The 17,881-nt window shown below is 32.0% G+C and overlaps 1 protein-coding gene across 2 annotated transcripts; it reads right to left on the bottom strand.

Annotated features, from left to right (window-relative positions):
- Nucleotides 1–4,950: 4,950 nt before the first annotated feature.
- Nucleotides 4,951–9,838, bottom strand: LOC106775883 (GTPase-activating protein gyp7). Of its 2 annotated transcripts, none has more exons than XM_014663118.2 (5): nucleotides 9,170–9,838; nucleotides 7,612–7,747; nucleotides 7,472–7,521; nucleotides 7,034–7,087; nucleotides 4,951–6,923 (listed from the first exon to the last, which is right to left on the bottom strand). In XM_014663118.2, exons 1-5 carry the CDS (start codon nucleotides 9,334–9,336, stop codon nucleotides 5,675–5,677), a joined length of 1,656 nt encoding a protein of 551 aa, XP_014518604.1. In that variant the 5' UTR covers nucleotides 9,337–9,838; the 3' UTR covers nucleotides 4,951–5,674. The 2 variants fall into 2 exon arrangements, with proteins under 2 accessions (XP_014518604.1, XP_022642250.1); XM_022786529.1 differs by lacking the exon at nucleotides 9,170–9,838 and adding an exon at nucleotides 8,559–9,004.
- Between the last annotated feature and the right edge of the window lie 8,043 nt (nucleotides 9,839–17,881).

Here is a 17,881-nt window from a genome sequence, read left to right as displayed (position 1 = left end):
GTCTTTATTACAAAAATGCCACCGTGTTTTAATATGTTTCGATTTTATGAAAACCGAGGCATATTAAGCGCGTTAAAAGATTGTTTTTTACTAGTGCCTATACTTCTGAAACTCATACCTGGGTATACATCAAATTGACTCGCTTTCTTAACCCACGGTAAATCAATTTAGATGAGGTGGATTAAATCGTAGCAATAATTTTACTAATCCATTCCATAGTAACAACTCAATCATTGATTCTAAATTATCTTCCCATCTTACACCAAAGTAACATCTATGTAAGAGTATTATTGAAAATTGACTTACTAAGCATAAAGTCGTTTCAAGGTAGATGTGTCTTTGCATTGTTAGTGAAAATATCTAACCCAATTGAGTAAAATGCATTTAATCATGAGAATTTGGTATTAGAATCTCATTTACCAGTAAAGAGCATTTGATAGTAATATCTCATCTACTACTAGTAAAGAATGTCTCCTTTATTTTGAAAAGGATAATGATAATTCAACATCAACTTTTAACAAACTTTTGACTTCGTTCATGTGTTGGCCTTTGATTGGTCCATGTGGAAAAGATTTAAAAAAACTAAATATGACTTGGAAATGGAAGAGGGAAGGGTTGGAGGGGTTTTCATTTGGTGGGCTTCATTTTTGAGGTATCAAAAATTGGAAGCTCATTTGCACGAGAGAAGCCGAGAGAAGCCGAGAGAGAATGTGCTCCCATCCACAGACCTCATTCGCAGAAGTCGTCATTCACCCACTTTGTGTTATTCACCGGAGTCTTATCCATCGTCATTCCACCGTTTCGAAGCACCAACGAACGTCGAAACCACCATTGACGAACGTTTCAAAGCACTATTGAAGGTGGCAACCACCTTGAAGTTTTCTGCCATTTGTTTGGGTTATCCTTTGTTCTTGCTCGGTAGGTTTGACTTGTTTTTAAATTATTTTTACCATTTTGGGGTTGTTCAGTTTTTTTGGGTGTTATTTTGATTTTTTTGGACCTTATTTCGTGTATGTAGGTATTGTTGCAATGAAGGAAGTTGGTGAATAGTGTGAAGTTTTTCACCAAGAAACCAAGTTTTGTATAACTCTTGCTACAAAAATGGATGGTGACCAAAGGCCAAATAAGTGGGGACCAAAGACTAATGTTTTGCGCAATCAGCTCAACACAGCTCAGGACAATAATTTTGAAGAGGAAAAATAATCTTTAATGGACATAAAAGTCATTTTAAGGCAATGATGACCACATTTATATTCAACCCCATCACCAAGGAACAAGGTTTGTATATACGTTGGACCTTTGATAAAAGATTGGGCATTTTGTAAATTGATCCATCCACTTTGTTTTTGTAAATTGATTTACTAGTCGAGAAACTAAAATTGACTTTGTTCTTTTGGAGACCCATAATCTTGAATTGCTTTTTGGAATGCAGTTGAATCGTTATGAAGACAACAAACGATCCTTCCAAGAACAACACGTGCACATTTCAATCCAACCCTACACATATCTTTTTAGTCTTGGTTTTTTTTATTATAATATTTGTTTGCTTGATTGAAGTACTATGACATTATTTATATTTTGGACTTTGTTTGATGTAGGTATGATTGTGGAGTTATCGTTATGAAATTTATGGAGTTTTGGGATGGTGTTGATAAATACGAAGGGAAAACAATGCTCAATTACACAAGTGTAAGTCAGCGAAATTGTTATACTTTGGACCTTTGATAAAAGATTGGACATTTTATTCATTTTGTGTGTGTTTTATTGTTTTCAAGAGGAACTTCAACAATTTAGGGAGAAGTTTGTTTGTGATTGGATTCTGGATATTGATAATGTCCGCAAAGACGAAGTGTTGCAACAATTAGGGTTGTTGTCGATGTTGTTGTAGAATTAGGATTGTTGCAATGTCATTTGTGATTTTGTTAGAAATTTTTTATAACCTGTTCATTACCTTTGAAGTACATAATTTCTGTTAGAAATCTTGAAAGAAATGTATTCTTCACATTTTTTATAATAAAATTGCATTTTCTTATATTTTAGTGTTGTTTTCAATGTGATACTAGGTTTTGAAGATAAGAATGATCATTTTATGTGTTACACGTTGGTGTATAATAAGGTTGTAATTGTGACAAAGTTGTAGTTGTGGGTCATTTATTATTTTTGGTGTAGTCCCCACCAAATATGGATGTTTATTATAACAAGGTTGAAAGCATTTTATGTGTTACACATTTTTAGTGTAGTCCCCACCAAATTTGCATGTCATGATTTGTGTTGACCTTGTTGTGCAAAACAGTAACCTTAGGTCCCCTCTTATTTGGCCTTTGGCCCCCACCGATTTTTGCAGCAAGAGTTATACAAAACTTGGTCCTTGATGATGGAGTTGGAAATAATGTGGTCATCATTTCCTTAAGATGACTTATATGTCCATTAACTTTTAAAAATATATTTTTGCACTTAAAAACTAATTTCATGAGTTGTGTTGACCTAGCTCTGCAAAACATTAGTCTTAGGTCCCAACTTATATGGCCTTTGGTCCTCACTCATTTTTGCAACAAGAGTTATACAAAACTTGGTTTCTTGGTGATGAAGTTGGATATAAATGTGGTCATCATTGCCTTAAGATGACTTCATGCCCATTAACTTTTTAAAAAAAAATTACACATAAAAATTAATGTCATGAGCTGTGTTGACCTCGTTGTACAAAACATTAGGCTTAGATCCCCACTTATTTGGCCTTTGGTCACCATCCATTTTTACCACAAAAGTTATATAAAATTTGGTTCTTTGGTGATGGAGTTTGATATAAATGTGGTCATCATTACCTTAAGATGACTTCTATGTCTACTAATTTTTTTTAAAATATTTTTGCACTTAAAAATTCATATCATGAGTTGTGTTGGCTGTGCAAAATATTAGAGTTGTGTTGACCTCTCTATGCAAAACATTAGCCATAGGCCCCACTTATTTGGCCTTTAGTCACTACCCATTTTTACAGCAAGACTTATACAAAACTTGTTTCCTTAGTAATGGAGTTGGATATAAATGTGGTCATTATTGCCTTAAGATGACTTCTATGTCCATTAATTTTAAAATAAATATTTTTCCACTTCAAAATTCATGTCATGAGCTGTGTTGACCTCATTGTGCAAAACATTAGCCTTAGGTCTCCACTTATTTTGTCTTTGGTCACTACCCATTTTTGCAGCAAGAGTTAAATAAAACTTGGTTTCTTGGTGACAAACTTCACACTGCTCACTAACTTCCTCCATTCCTCCATTGCAACAATACTTACAGTACACCAAATAAGGTCCAAAAAAATCAAAATAACACCCAAAAAATATAACAATCCAAAATGGTAAAAAATATTAAAAACAAGTCAAACCCACCGAAGAACAAAGAATAACCCAAACGAACGATGAAAAGCTTCAAAGCCCACATCAATGGTGGTTTTCACCTTCAATGGTACTTTGAAACATTTATCATGGTGGTTTCAGTGTTCATTGGTGTATCGAAATGGCAGAACAGGCAAGACTCCGATGATGATCCCACGAATGGTGCAAAATGGATGGACGGCAACTTTTGCAAATGGGAGGTCTATGGGTGAGAGCACATTCTCTCTCAGCTTCTTTCACAAATGAGTTTCCTATTTTTAAAACCCAAAAAATGAAACCTCTAAATGAAAACCTCTACAACCCTCTCTTACTTCCATTTTCACATCATTTTCAGTTTTTTTAAATTTTTTCAACATAAACTAATCAAAGACCAACACGTGAGCAAAATCAAAAATTTATTAAAAATTAGTATTAAAATATCATTATCCTTTTGAGAATTTACCAAGTAAAGAATGCCCATTGTTGTTTTGTGTATTGTGTTAAGTGTCAAACACATCTTAGACATTATTCACAGAAAGTTGGTTATTTTTGTATTGGATAAATAAACACCTCAGCGAAAGCCCATAACAATTATTAAACGCTACAACTCCGTCATGTGGTCTCTTCCTTCTTTGACAAAATAAACAAGTTTTACTTATAAATTTACCAAGTCAAGGTATGCAAATTCAACACATTCAACAAAAACTTTGTTTTCAAAGAATACGAACACAATAAACAAGATCGTTCAATGAAGTTCACACATCTTATTTCTTCGTTAGTTTTTCAAACTTTTATCTTTAATATATGATCTTTGTAGGAAATATACTATTGTTACTAGGCTTCTACCAGTTTTGACTTCATTAAATGCGAGCAATCAAAGAGGAAAGTATTGCACAAGCAGGTACTCAAATAAGGTATACTATATTTTCTTAACGCAATGAGAAGTTGACTTTCTTTCAGGGGTGCAGATGCGATAACTCTTATCACGAAAAGTCAACCTTTCGAAGAGGGTAGAAGAGAAGTACAAAGTAGAGGATATAAATGTAGCCTGTATCAACCTATTTACGATTCTTAAGAAATGATAGTTGACTCTAGTCATTTCAACTATATACAAATGTTAAATACTATCCTTGATGACTATTAGAACTCGTATAGAATCAAAAGATTCTCCATTCCTTAGATATGTTGAATCTTTAGAACTACCTGTTGAACTTAATGATATATTGACCTTTTGTTTTTAACCCTCCATAGAGGAGTCCAAAACAAATTCCACAAACAAGCCCTTTTCTTTATTCGATTTTAATATTTCGGCCAGAAAAATAAGAAATATGAAACTGACAATGAAATATGGATAAAATAGATTATACTGGCCATCAATCATTCACCAGCAATAAATAGATTATACAAAATGAAGTATTGAACTAAATAAATCTATATAGTTATACTAAAGTACGCTCATTTGTTTAATTATTGTATTTTCTTACGATTATTAGCATCTAATTTTATGCATTATTTAGTTTTAATGTGTTTAACATACATCTTATCTGAAGAAGAAAGTAGGACTGCAAGAGAGAGAAAGAGAGATGAAAGAGATGGATGGACCTGACAATTAAGTGGAAGTGTTAGACCTGTTGAGTAAAAGCTGAGTGGTCAATTTACACGCCATTAAGCATACAGGGCTTAATCAGCACCCCCAAATATTACCCAATTCCATCCAAGACACATACCTCAAACTTACGATTTATACGCAACTGATCAGCGGCTAAAAGAATCAAAAGGGGGCCTCATGAGTTTATGTTCAGTCAAAAAGGCCAATATTCATAATTGTCGATAATATCTCAGCCTCTTCAATCGGTTACAGGCACCAACCACTCCTACTTTTCGCAAAGGTGCTCCCAGACGTGTCCCAAATCAGAATTGAAAAAGAAAAGAAAAGGGTGGGGCCAGCGTGAAAAAGAAGTGAGGTAAAAAAAAAAAGATGCTCTCTAAATCTAGCCAAATTCAATGCCCACAATAAGGCAATTGTGGAAAGCAGAGCTCGTAAATAAGCAGCGGCAAGTTTCAGCATGCGGAGATGCCATCTAAATCAAGCCAACTTCAATCCCCACATTAGCCAACATTGTCCAAACCGGAACCCGGTAAATAAGCATGGCAAGTCTCGGCATGCAGCAGACTTAGTTCAGTAATAATAACTCAACATTTGCAGCACGTTTAGATGCGTGGAGAAATCTGGCAGCTTGAAACTAAAGATCTTTTGGCCAGGTCATTTGGTTTGGTTTGGATTGTTCCAGTATCATCTGCACTCATCGTAATGATGTCTCTATTTTCATTTTGTCATGAAGGGTGACAACCAAGTTATGGGCGTCATCAAGCAGCTTCCAAACATCAAGGTGTCCAGCCATGCCATTGCATTCCTTGATGATCTCGTCCATGCTGCTGTACTTCTCAATGATCAACTTTCTCCTTTGTAGAACTGATGCTGCTATTGCGTAAAGCAATAAATCGTCTGTTGGTGGAGCTCGCTGCCTAATTCTGCTCCATGCAGATTTCCCGATACCTGCTCGGATTGCTGCTTGATCTGCCCACATTACTTCCCAAAGGCAAAGAGTCTGCTCAAATGTCAACTCCCTTCTAAACAATACCACCACCATCCTATACACAAAAAAGCAATCCTCGGCCTGCAGCTTCTGCAAATGCCTAAACAGGTGGCCATCCTTGAACTTAATAATTTTTGCAACTATATCTAGTTGCCTCCTAATACCCACCTCATCAAGCCTGAAATTTTGCCGAGCCTTTCTCATGAATCCAACAAAACACCAGAAAGCCTCGTGATCTTCTGGTATAACACTAACTATAGGAGATAGCAAATCACTCATACCCTGGCAGTAGCCGATTTCAGGGTCGTATAAAGCATATGCTTCAAGAATTGCAACCAGTCGAGCAGCATGAAAGATTCTGCTGGCATCCAGGTGACCATAATCCTTCAATCCAACAGCCTCAGCTGAACGATGTGCCCTACAGTCTGGTACCACAGCTTGAGAAGGGGAGTATGGCATCCATTCCCCATTTGCACGTACTGCATCAAGTCGGATGATCCGTTGCCAGGTGGCAAAATCTTCATTAGTCCATAGTTTTGACGGAACTTGCATTACAGAGGGAGAAGAATTATCCTTGGGGGTCTTGGAATTGCTGTCTTCCTGACCATCATCAGAAGGAAATGTCTGAATTATCTCAGGACCTTCTGAGGAGTCTGAATCAGTGGAATCAGTATCCAGTGCAGAGGTATCAGCATTGCTGACGTTTGGAACATCATCTCCTTCCAACAGGGCACTAGATGGATCATCTGAATATTCAGCATCTGGACTATGTTCCTCACTGGAAAGAGATTCTCTTGCACTTGTTGCATCTTCTGAACTAGGAGAACCATAATCTTGAATAAGACTTCCACCATCCCCTTCATAGCTGATTTCCCCTATTTCATTTAACTTAAAGCTCCCATTATTGTGCTTTAGCAGTTGCCGGCATTGTCTGCGAAATTTCTCATACTCCTTTCTGCATTTAAAGATTTAGAATTAAACCGAAAAAGCAGATGAGGGAAGTATACACAAAATAAAAGTTTTAAATACTGCAAAAACATGGTGGATCCATTATATATACTTTACCTATTTTGAGTTCTTATAGCGTCTCTTTCTTCCTTAGTACTGTCCAAGTCATAGCTGTATAAAAGAATATATAATCAGTAACCATAGTAGAGTTCATCTAAATTAATAAATACGGGGAAAAAAATAGGAAAAAAGGTGAAAAAGACGTAAATAAAGAAGCCCATAAATATGCTTTCCGATGCATAAGATGAAGAAAAGAAAATAGTTTGTACTACTACAGATAGGAGATTACTAAGGTTCTTCACAACCAAGCTGCAACACGGTACTAAATATTTAACCAGGAGCAAGATATTTCAAATCACATCGTGTAACACCATGTCCATTTTGTATCTCATGCCAGTGCATAATCCAAATTTCATAGATCCCAGACACGTGAAAAAGGTAACAATAAGCATCATTTACAAATTATAAATGAAGCATAAAAGATAGCATGCTTACACTCCGAGTAGGAATGGCCAAACTTCAGCTCTAATACTAGGATCAACACCCTGCATCAGATATTTATACGTAATCAAGTTCAAGGAGAAACAGCCAAACCAAAGAATTTAAAATCTAAACAATCAGATTAGTGAACTCACTCCACTGCGAACTCTTTTCAGGAACTTAATTCCACCATCCCGAATTCTCCCATCTTGGGTAAACAAGCTTTTCCATTGCCGAGGTGAAAGTACATGTTTCCTTTTCCTACGGGACCACGGTGATTTAAGACGACCTCTGAAAATTAAGCCACGAGGATACTCTCAATACAATTGCTTGCATTTAAATTTTAGATTACACAGAATTAAAGGAAGTCATAAAGTAAGAAATTCAGGTAGTGAAAAGGTACATAAAAATATACTCTTCCAGATTAACAGCAAATCACAGCACTGTAGTATAATAGATAATTTTTTCCAACTCCACTGTGACTTACTTCTTTTCCCATGGGAAAGAACGTGAGCAGGCGTATACAAGTTTCAGAAATTTAAAATCACAAAATTATGTGCAAGATACATGACGCCAAAACAATAATATCCATTCAGCATTAAAAGCCGTCAATTTCGAAGTTAATTTTATAATATGTAGCAATAATTTTACACTTGAAAACGAACTTCTCAAGTTGGAGAAATCCCAGTCTACTTAAACAAAGGAGTTTCTGTGCAATGTGATGTTCATTGCTGACTTGAATAATATTACATATTTGTCGCTGTGTACAGCTAAATTTACAAAACACAGCCTTGGAAAATTAAAACAGTTGATTCCAAAATCCAATGAGATTACGACATCGAAATTCTGTTTAAAATTTTAACTTTAGTAGATGAAGTAAGAAAATATGAGCATGCAATTAAGCAAAATGAAGAGTGTCCAGGACATATAAAAGTTGTACTTGAAGACTTTATCACTTCAACATCCCTCAGATATATATATATATATATATATATATATATATATATATATATATATATATATATATATATATATATATATATATAGATTAAAACTTCAAAATTGAAAACCTTCTTAGATTTAATTTGGTCATGAAATATACTTTCTCAGTCTCAAATGAACCGCACTCCTTAACATAAAGTAGCACAGATACTCCTTTATAGCTCAGGAAAAACCATACAAGACAAACGGGGGTTTTGATGTCCGATCAAGATCACCATTTAGTACCGGTTGCTCACCTACAATTGATTTGACACGAGAAAAGGAATAGGAGGATAAACAGTTCGAGGGAAGAAGAAAGAAACTTTATATTAAAGAAATGTAATACACAAACAACAAAAAGCTCCAGCAAAACCAAAAGAGAGATCTGTCTCCTTCCCACTACCTTGTCCTCCTCAACCCTACTTCCCCTTTCAAAGACAAATCAGGATTTCCTTTTTTAATTATGGAAAACATTGTTGCAATTCGAACAAATGAATGATTCAACAAGTAAACACACAATAAGACCGAAATGCAGCTGAACAAAGAGACCCAAAAACAGAAACGCAACACACACAAGCTGATCAGCCTAAGCGGACACTGATAGCAACACTGGGATGCGCAGAAGTGGAGATCTGGCACGAAATAAACAGAAAAGTAATAGAAATCTCAGCACTGAATAAAAACAGTTTAAAAAATGAACAGAGAGCAGCACAATGAAGAAGAGAAACTCACCGATCAGAGGACGAACAAGAAGCAGGTGAGGAAGCAGTGACAACGAAAAGAACCGATCGCAAATGGATCCACGACGAGGAGGACGACGACGATTGCGACGACGACGACGAAGGAGATGAGTTCGAGGACGGCGGTTGCGAATTGAGACTTCTTCTAAGGGGATTCATCTATAAATTCCTTCTATGTACACTTTTTCGTGTTTAGTTTTCCCTAATAGTGCGACTAAATCGGAATCGAAAACAGTATCCTCTAGCTAGGGTTTTTGCGATTGCTACGAGGCTCTATAATTCGTTCATTCGAGTCACCTACTACCACCGCAGAATACGGCGGGGACTAGAACAAAGCCGGCGAGGGCTGTGAAGAGCACCGCCGGAATTACCGCCGCCGCGGACATTGACCCGAAGCCGGCGGCACCGGTGACGAAGTGAGTGTCGCTGGTGGTGTTGAAGTGAGTGGACGTGACCATGGAGAGTGAAAGTACGAGAATAGCCTTCCCTTGATGGTTGGGTCCTGAAATTGCTTGAGTTTGAGAGAAGAGAAAGAGAAGAGAGTAGAGTCTCTCTCACACCACAGCAAAGCAAAGGAAGTATCAAGGGAGAGAGAAAGGACTGAAATGGAAATAAATAGAAAAAATTGAAAGAAAGGAAGACTGGTAGAGTAGGGAAAGAAAACGAAGCAGAATCTAATCTAATATGCTTTTTGGGGGGAGAAGGGTGAAAGTGCCAAAACGCTGCCGTTTCTCTCTATCACATCATTCAAACTTTCGAACTAACTAACTAATCTCAATCTTCTCCTCCCTAATTTAATTAATAATTAACAAAACGAGAAATTATGCCAACAACATTATCTCCTTTCCCTTCATTTATTAATAAATTGCCTTCCAATCTAATCTAATCATGGGTCAATACCTTTATTTCCAGTAAAGCTATTAAATGTTGCAGACCTATACTTCCGTAATATAGCTAATTTCTTTCGCCTTTTCCAAAAGTTGTTATCTCTTTTTCCTTTATACTGTTCAATTAAAATTAATCACTCAATAAATATAATTGCCCTCATGTTAATTAGGCGCGTAATTTTCTGTCTCGACCTGGTTTTTAAAAATTCCACAATATAAAGGATTCTGCTTAAAATATCACCATGCCATGTGCTGTTAAATATTATTTTTCTACAACAGGGTTTTACATAATTGGCAGTTGAAATAAAGTGTTCGTATTTGTATTTTAAATTATTGACTTTCAAGAAATTAATGAACAATCTTTTCAATTAAATTTAATTTCTCTAAACTAAAAACAATTATTTAAATATGAAATTTATTTAGGAAAAATATTATTAGAAAGTCAATTTAATTCTCGTATATCAAAATGTATAGTCAAGCTTGAGTTTTATATTTTTAATATAATATGGTGACATTCCAAATTTATTCAATTATATATATATATATATATATATATATATATATATATATATATATAATTTTTTAGTTGATACATTTTTAACAAACAGTTTTAGATTAAAAAAAATTCTTATTAAATAAAAACTAATTTTAAATTCAAAAGTATTCTAATAGTTTTAAAATTTAATTTAAAATAAAATAATAAAAAGTAGTTATTTATCTTTAATATGAGAAGTTATTATTTTTTATTATATATTTTTTAAAAAGGTCATTATTTTTTAAAATAAAAAAAATGAAAAAAAGAGTAGTTGTTTTTTAAAATAAAAGTAAAATAAAAGATAATAATATATGGACCAATTAAAATGATAAATAATTTTTTATTTTTTTATTTTAAAGTAAATTTTAAAATTATTAAAATATTTTTGAATTTAAAATTAGTTTTTTTAATAAAAACTTTTTTGTAATCTAAAATTATATACACTAATAAAATGTATTAAATAAAAAAATTTCTTACGATTAACAAATATATATATATATATATATATATATATATATATATATATATATATATATATAAATAACATCCAATTATTTTAATGAAATTTCAAGATATTTGAAAACAAGTGGATTATAATTAAGATAGCTATTTTAAAATATTATATACATCATTACATAAATTAATTCATCTTCTAACCATCCAATAACATTCTCGAACATGTGTGTTAATCATTATATAAAAGAAATAAATCAAAATAAAAAAGAAAATGTAAAAGCAAGTTAATGCGTATTTAAAAGAAAAAACTCAATATAAAAATAATAATAACTCGCAATAAAGATTATAAAATCAAATTTTTTATATATAAAAAACATCAATTTCTAGTTAATTTTTCTTATTTTTCTAGTTAATTTTTCTCATTTGTCCTTGATTGTTATTTTAATACTTATTTAGTGCACATTCTTTATCAAGTTTTGTATCAAATATTAATTTGTTCAAATCAATTATCACACTTCAGTCCTAAAATATTTAAACACTTTTAAACATTTTCATTCACAATTTTGACTTAAAATCCTTGAATTACCTAGACACTATTTTATTTTTGGATACTATATTATATTAACTATAATTATAAGACTTTATACATATTATACTTACTACCAAAATCTTCATATTTTAATCACATATATGAACTCATGTTCTATATCAAATCATGAGAGGGTTAATTTTAATTCTTAAATACGATTCTCTTTCGTATCATACTATTTGTTTTATGAAGTCACCTTCAACTTTCACCACCCAGATACCTTAAACTTTCGCATATACACACTGGTAGTAGTTTTTATTGAAAATAACCAATTGGTCTTAGACCTTAAATTATCAAGCAAATTGTAATTCACAAAATTCAATATTTTCACGCTATTATCATTAACACAAAAGTGTTCAACACAATAAATTAATTGCCTAATGATAAAAACAAAAAGAGTTATTTGAGTTAATCATGTCCAACCATACAATAAGAGATAATCTCCTATCATACTCTCTTTTTTAAAAAAAAAAATTCTCAAATTCATACCACTTAATGATTTTTCTCCTTTATATTGGACCAGGAAATAGTCATGTACTAATTTGAATTCATTTTAATCCATTCAAAACAAACACATTAATTCAATAATCACACTCAAATATCTTTTACCAATTTTACAAACATCTCTTTTATATGTACAAGTTCCAAGACAATTTAATCATATCAAAAACATCTTCCTAAAAATCTTATATCAATTCTTTAATATTCAACATATTAAGTTTTCAATAGGTATAAAAATGAAAAATCAATGTCACATACAATTTCAGTACACAAACTAAAATTCTATCTATTAATATTATTTATATAATTTAACATTGTTTAGCATATCAAAACACGTTACAATGTTCACAATATAATATAATGCAAGTATCACATACTATTTCATTTGTTTCAGAGTCACTATATTCTCATTCTCTTAATACCATTCCCACTGTACTTTACCACATTACTCAATAAAAACTAAAATAAAAATTATCTCATTTTTTCCACAATCTCACAATTCTAACATTAGTTTTTCTTTATCAATTCAACCTCCAAATACTTTGACATACCTTTAATCTATCAATTACTATCACAAATAAATCTTTATCTAACGAGATTTGTTAGATTTATTATATCATCTGTTATTATATTATTATTAATGTATGGCTTTACTTATAAATATAAATAATTAAATATTAAGAAAACTATTAAAAATATCACATATATTATATTAATGATTAATATAGTCAATATAGAAGAATTAAATTAAATCCATTTTCTAATAATTATATAAATTCAATTATTTTACCTAAGAGATTTTTTATTTAATCGCATTTTATATAGGTGTGATTTTCAAATAATGATTTAAAACTATACTCTTAAATTAATCTGATAGGGTGTTTGTGCTTTAATGAATTATTTAAGCTTAGTTCAGATAAGTTGATTTTTTCTCCGAAAAGACTCTTTCACAGCCATTGAAAATGAAGTTCTAAGAAGTTAAAAAAAAAAAACTTAGTATATTCAACACAATATACCTTCATACTGGTTTTGAATACTAAAGCCCGAGTGGTCTTCCTTTCTGAACGAGTAACATGTATAATCGAATAAACTACATAGACTATCTTTAGAATTTGTGAAATTACGTGATTTTCGTGATTTTTTATTCTCTTAATCATTATTATTCACTCGTCAGTTATGCACTATAATAGAGATGACAACGGGTCGGGTGGGGCACAGATAATGTCTACCCGCAACCCGACCCGACAAAAAAGAATTCACCTGCTACTCGATCCACTATCCGCACAGATATCAGTTTAAAAAATATTCGCGGATATTTTAAAACCCACGGATAATCGCAAATATTTAAAAATATATATTTTTATAAATTATTAAAATAAAATTTAAATAAAATTACAAAAAATATATAAAATATAATATAAATTAAATTAAATATAAATTAAAATTTAATTTTTGTTTCGGTTGAATTAGTCCAATAGTCAGTTGCCTTTTTACTTTGTTTTCTTTTGATCTTCAATCCTTGTTGAGAATGCCAGATGAGTTGTTAACCTATACAAGACACAACGCTCAATATAAATTTCATATTTTATTAGGATATACAAGACACTTCAACGCTCAATATATATTTCATATTTTATTAGGATAAAAGAAGATGATTGTACCTAAACATCACTTGTGTATATTTATAGGACCTGTGGCAGCAAGCCCATTGATTAACCATTAGTACAGTATATTTTTTATGCAACCAAACCCAATAATCAATAATTAATATCCTATATTTTGTGTAACCTGTTAATATATGTTAGTTGTCCATAAATGATAATTACTTCCGATTGATATACTTTATATAGTATAATTTTAATTAAATTTAACCTTGTAAAATATAAATTAATGTTAATTTTAATTAAATTTAACTTAATAAAATAAAAATTAATTTTTATTTTTATTTTTTGCAAGTAGCGGATATCCGCGAGTATCGATAGTATAATATCCATACCCGACCCGTTTATAAGCGGGTATTAAAATATCTACTATTTGTGGGTTTTGAGTAGTAAATATATGTAGATATCAACTATTCGTCGCGGATTTTATCAGTGGACGCGGATTTTTTTGTCATCCTTACACTACAACATCCTTTATTTGTTTGAAAAATAATACGGCTTATACTTTTTTACACTGAATACGACTGTAAATATATTGACAAAAAATAATATTCGTCTAACCTTAAGGAATCTCAAGAATAAACAATTCCCTTTTTTTAACTCGTAGTCTTACATTAAGTTGGAATAAAGAATAGATATTTACATTTTTTTCCGTATACAATTAAGAGTCTGATCTCTAATTTTCAAAGTTTATGATTATTCAATAATAAAAATTTTCAACTGACAGTAAGAAATCTATATATTTTATGCTTCAAAATATGATCTTACTTTGGTGAAGCATTGATTAAGACAACATGTTTATAGTAATTACAGATTAGTAAACTGATATTGACATCTAATATCCGGTCAAAAGCAGGTTGAACTTATGCGCAAAACTCCACCGACTTGTGCGTAACACAAGCCAAACTTTTTGCTCATTTTTCAATCAAAATTTAATTGTTAATATAATTGATTATCAATTATTAATTTTAAAAAAAGTTAAAATTTATAAAGGGAATTACTTATTTTAGAAAATTGGAATTTGTAAGATGGATGTAACTGCATTGCAATTAGCGATGGAAGCAGGCTGAAATTGTTTGGTAGGGTTCCTTGAAGCGGAGATTTTATAATTTTTAAATGAATAAAGAAAATGGGAAAAATGAGAAAAGAACAAGCATAATTGTCAACTAAGTAACTAACAACTGACGTTGAATTGTGTATATGGAAAAAAAAAATTGTAGAAATATCAGTCAACAAAATCAGGCGCAGTGATTGCTTATTTTAAAGCATCGAAAAAGAAAAAGGAAAAAAAAATAAAGTAAGTAAATCTATTAGCTTATTTTTAAAAAATTCTGATATATTTAATTTAAAATGTCATACATTAAACAGAAATTCTTTTAGAAAGCAGAAGTTTTTATTGTTATATAAACCTGAAAGTTTTTTCGTGTGATAATAAATTTTCATTATTAGCGTTTGAAATTTGTTGCATTCAACTGCTATAGGCGCATTGCAGACGAGACTAAACCTCTGCTAATAGGCATTAATTTCAAAAGGTATATCAATATGACCGGAATTCTAGTTTATTTGTTTTTTTTTCGGATGTTTAAACAAACATCATATTTAAATAACTTTATATTGTGGGAAAATTATTTTTCGTAAAACCAAATCAGTAATCAGTAATTTGAAATGAGAAACAATGTATTTGTGTAAAAATCTCACGTCAATTAAAAATAAAATTAATTCATATTATATAATTAATTATAAACTTCATTTTTATTATAAATTAATTTTGTGAAATTGAGTTTGATTTAAAATTTATTTTTATTTCTAGAAAATATAGAGATTTTTAAAATTTAGAGATTTTTTAGTTAGTATTTTCTTTTGTTTGGTTGGAGTGGAGGCTGAGAGAGGGTGGTACTTGAGATGATATGATACAGATGTGGGCTCCATTGGCTTCCAAGTTTATTGTTTTGCCATCCATTGCTACTTTGAGATCCGACAATGGCCAATATAAAAAGTCTACCAAAATGATATGTGTTGCCTTCCATGATTTATCACAAACACTATTTGCAATTCCATTGCTGCTATAGAGGCTTTTGTTTCTTTGGCCACAACAACAGTTGGGCATTGTCATCATGAATAAGCAGCTTTGAAAATAACACGTTTTGCCTTTTAATGCACAGATATTTGGGTGATGTATCCCTTGTTTTCTGCCTTATGAGCACCCAACAGTGTCTGATAAAAAATGAGAAGTAAAGAAAGAAAGGAACAATCTTCTAAGGCCCATATGTTTTACCTTTTGAATATTTCCTGTTATATAGGTCTTTTTCATCATCTACCACAATGATGAAAGAGATTCCATAAAATAAACAGTGAGTCCAATCCAAAGAGAGGTTTGTCTTCTGTGGGATAATGACAACACCAACATGCCAAAGGTGTGTCCTAATTACAACATTGCACTCTCTGTTATCACAAAGTATGGCCTTAATTATGTGAAGTGATTGCAGTCAAAACTGCTAATCATGAAGTGTTTGTATTGGGTTTTAAGCAATTCTCGTCCTTGATTGTGACTTCTCCGTAGTGGGAAGGTGAAAGGGTATTGACACAAACAAAAGGTAAAAAAGAAAAGTGGGTTTTCACCTAAGCTTCATTATTGGATGTAAATGGAATTAACTTTCACAACCTTCTGGCTACAATTTTACATCATGCTTCTCTTCTATTCACCCTTGCTTTTCAACCTGACCGATTTGGCCTGATGTGAAATTAATTAATACAACTGTAGATGGTCAAATTGTGTGGCACATGGATAAAGCTGGGATGCATGGTACTCCTATTAACAGAATTTGCTATATATGCATATATATATGCAGAGTCTTTTACCAAGCATGCCCTAAAGTGACATTTAATGCAAAAAAGTGTGTGGAGGTTGGGGGCAAAAATGAACTAAAACTACTACATCAAGCATAACATTATATTCTTGAACTAATCATTCAATTTGATTGCAAATTGCAATAAAACAAATATTGTCGTTTTAGAAAATGGATGCAGGAATAGAAACCCAAGTATAGTTTGCATTGTACGAAAACCAATGCCATATAAAACCACAAAAGAAACATAGAACGTTGTGTGAAAACTTTTAAAGTATGATGGGCGACTGTTTGCTTTGCATCCCCAAAATTGAATTGCCCATGTGGTTTGAGGACGTTTCTTGCTTATAGTAAGTGCTAAGGCAAATAAGCATAATTAAGTTCCCCGATGGTGGCACGCATTTTAATATCAGACTTCATGTAATTGAGATTAATTATAGCACAAGAAGATTTTTAGTTACTTGTACAAAAATCAAATTTACCTAACTTTAGATCAAATGAACCTTTATTCATCTTACAAGTCACAAGTTTGAGTAGAATATTCTTGGAGTAACTGTTCAGTCTAACAAAGTATGTGTGTGTCCAAGGTTTTCTCCTGATGTCCAGGATGACAATTCAAAAATCAAGTATCTATGGTTAAAACATCCCTTTCAATGATAAAGTCAAGAAGACAATTTAGTATTTGTCATGAGTAAATCCTTCGCTTATATAAAACTGAAATAATAAATAAATAAAACAATTATGAACTGTGAACTGAGTGTATCACTAAAAAGAACCAATAAATTAAATGGGTTGAGTTAAAACATAAAATCTAAAGTCCTAAATTCATGGGATTATCATATTTGATGAAATTATCCATTCTCTCTGTTGGGTTACTTAACTCAGGAATCAAACAATATAATGAGGTGTTGATGGGTTTGAGTGGGCCAACACTTTCACCACTGTCTATCTAATGTATGCAAAAGTTGTGGTAGCTTGGCACCTTGTCATGCTTCAGACAACAACTAACGACTAAAAAATAAAAAATGACAAGAGCTAAAAGAACTGAAAGAATTCGATTCAATGGCCCAGACAAGTTTACTCTCTAGAGTGATGGTTGGTGTATTTGCTCACAGGGTAGGGAAGCACCGAGGTTTATTGTGATGCTGACTTCTAGGCTGTCTTATTTTGCTTCTGAACATGCGTTTTTCCACATGAAGAAAAGCTTCCTTTAATCAAAGGGCCGTTTG

Source organism: Vigna radiata, chromosome 10 (genome assembly GCF_000741045.1).
Source record: "Vigna radiata var. radiata cultivar VC1973A chromosome 10, Vradiata_ver6, whole genome shotgun sequence".
NCBI lineage: Eukaryota > Viridiplantae > Streptophyta > Magnoliopsida > Fabales > Fabaceae > Vigna > Vigna radiata.
Note: the sequence above shows the minus strand (reverse complement) of the source record. Positions and strands in the feature narration are given on the sequence as shown.

Excerpts from the sequence above, each read along its gene's own strand:
- LOC106775883 (XM_014663118.2), bottom strand. The coding sequence starts at position 9,336 with ATGAATCCCCTTAGAAGAAGTCTCAATTCGCAACCGCCGTCCTCGAAC. Across the intron at positions 7,522-7,611 it reads TGAAAAGAGTTCGCAGTGGA|GGTGTTGATCCTAGTATTAG; the intron begins GTGAGTTCACTA and ends TATCTGATGCAG. Across the intron at positions 6,924-7,033 it reads GCTATAAGAACTCAAAATAG|AAAGGAGTATGAGAAATTTC; the intron begins GTAAAGTATATA and ends CTTTAAATGCAG.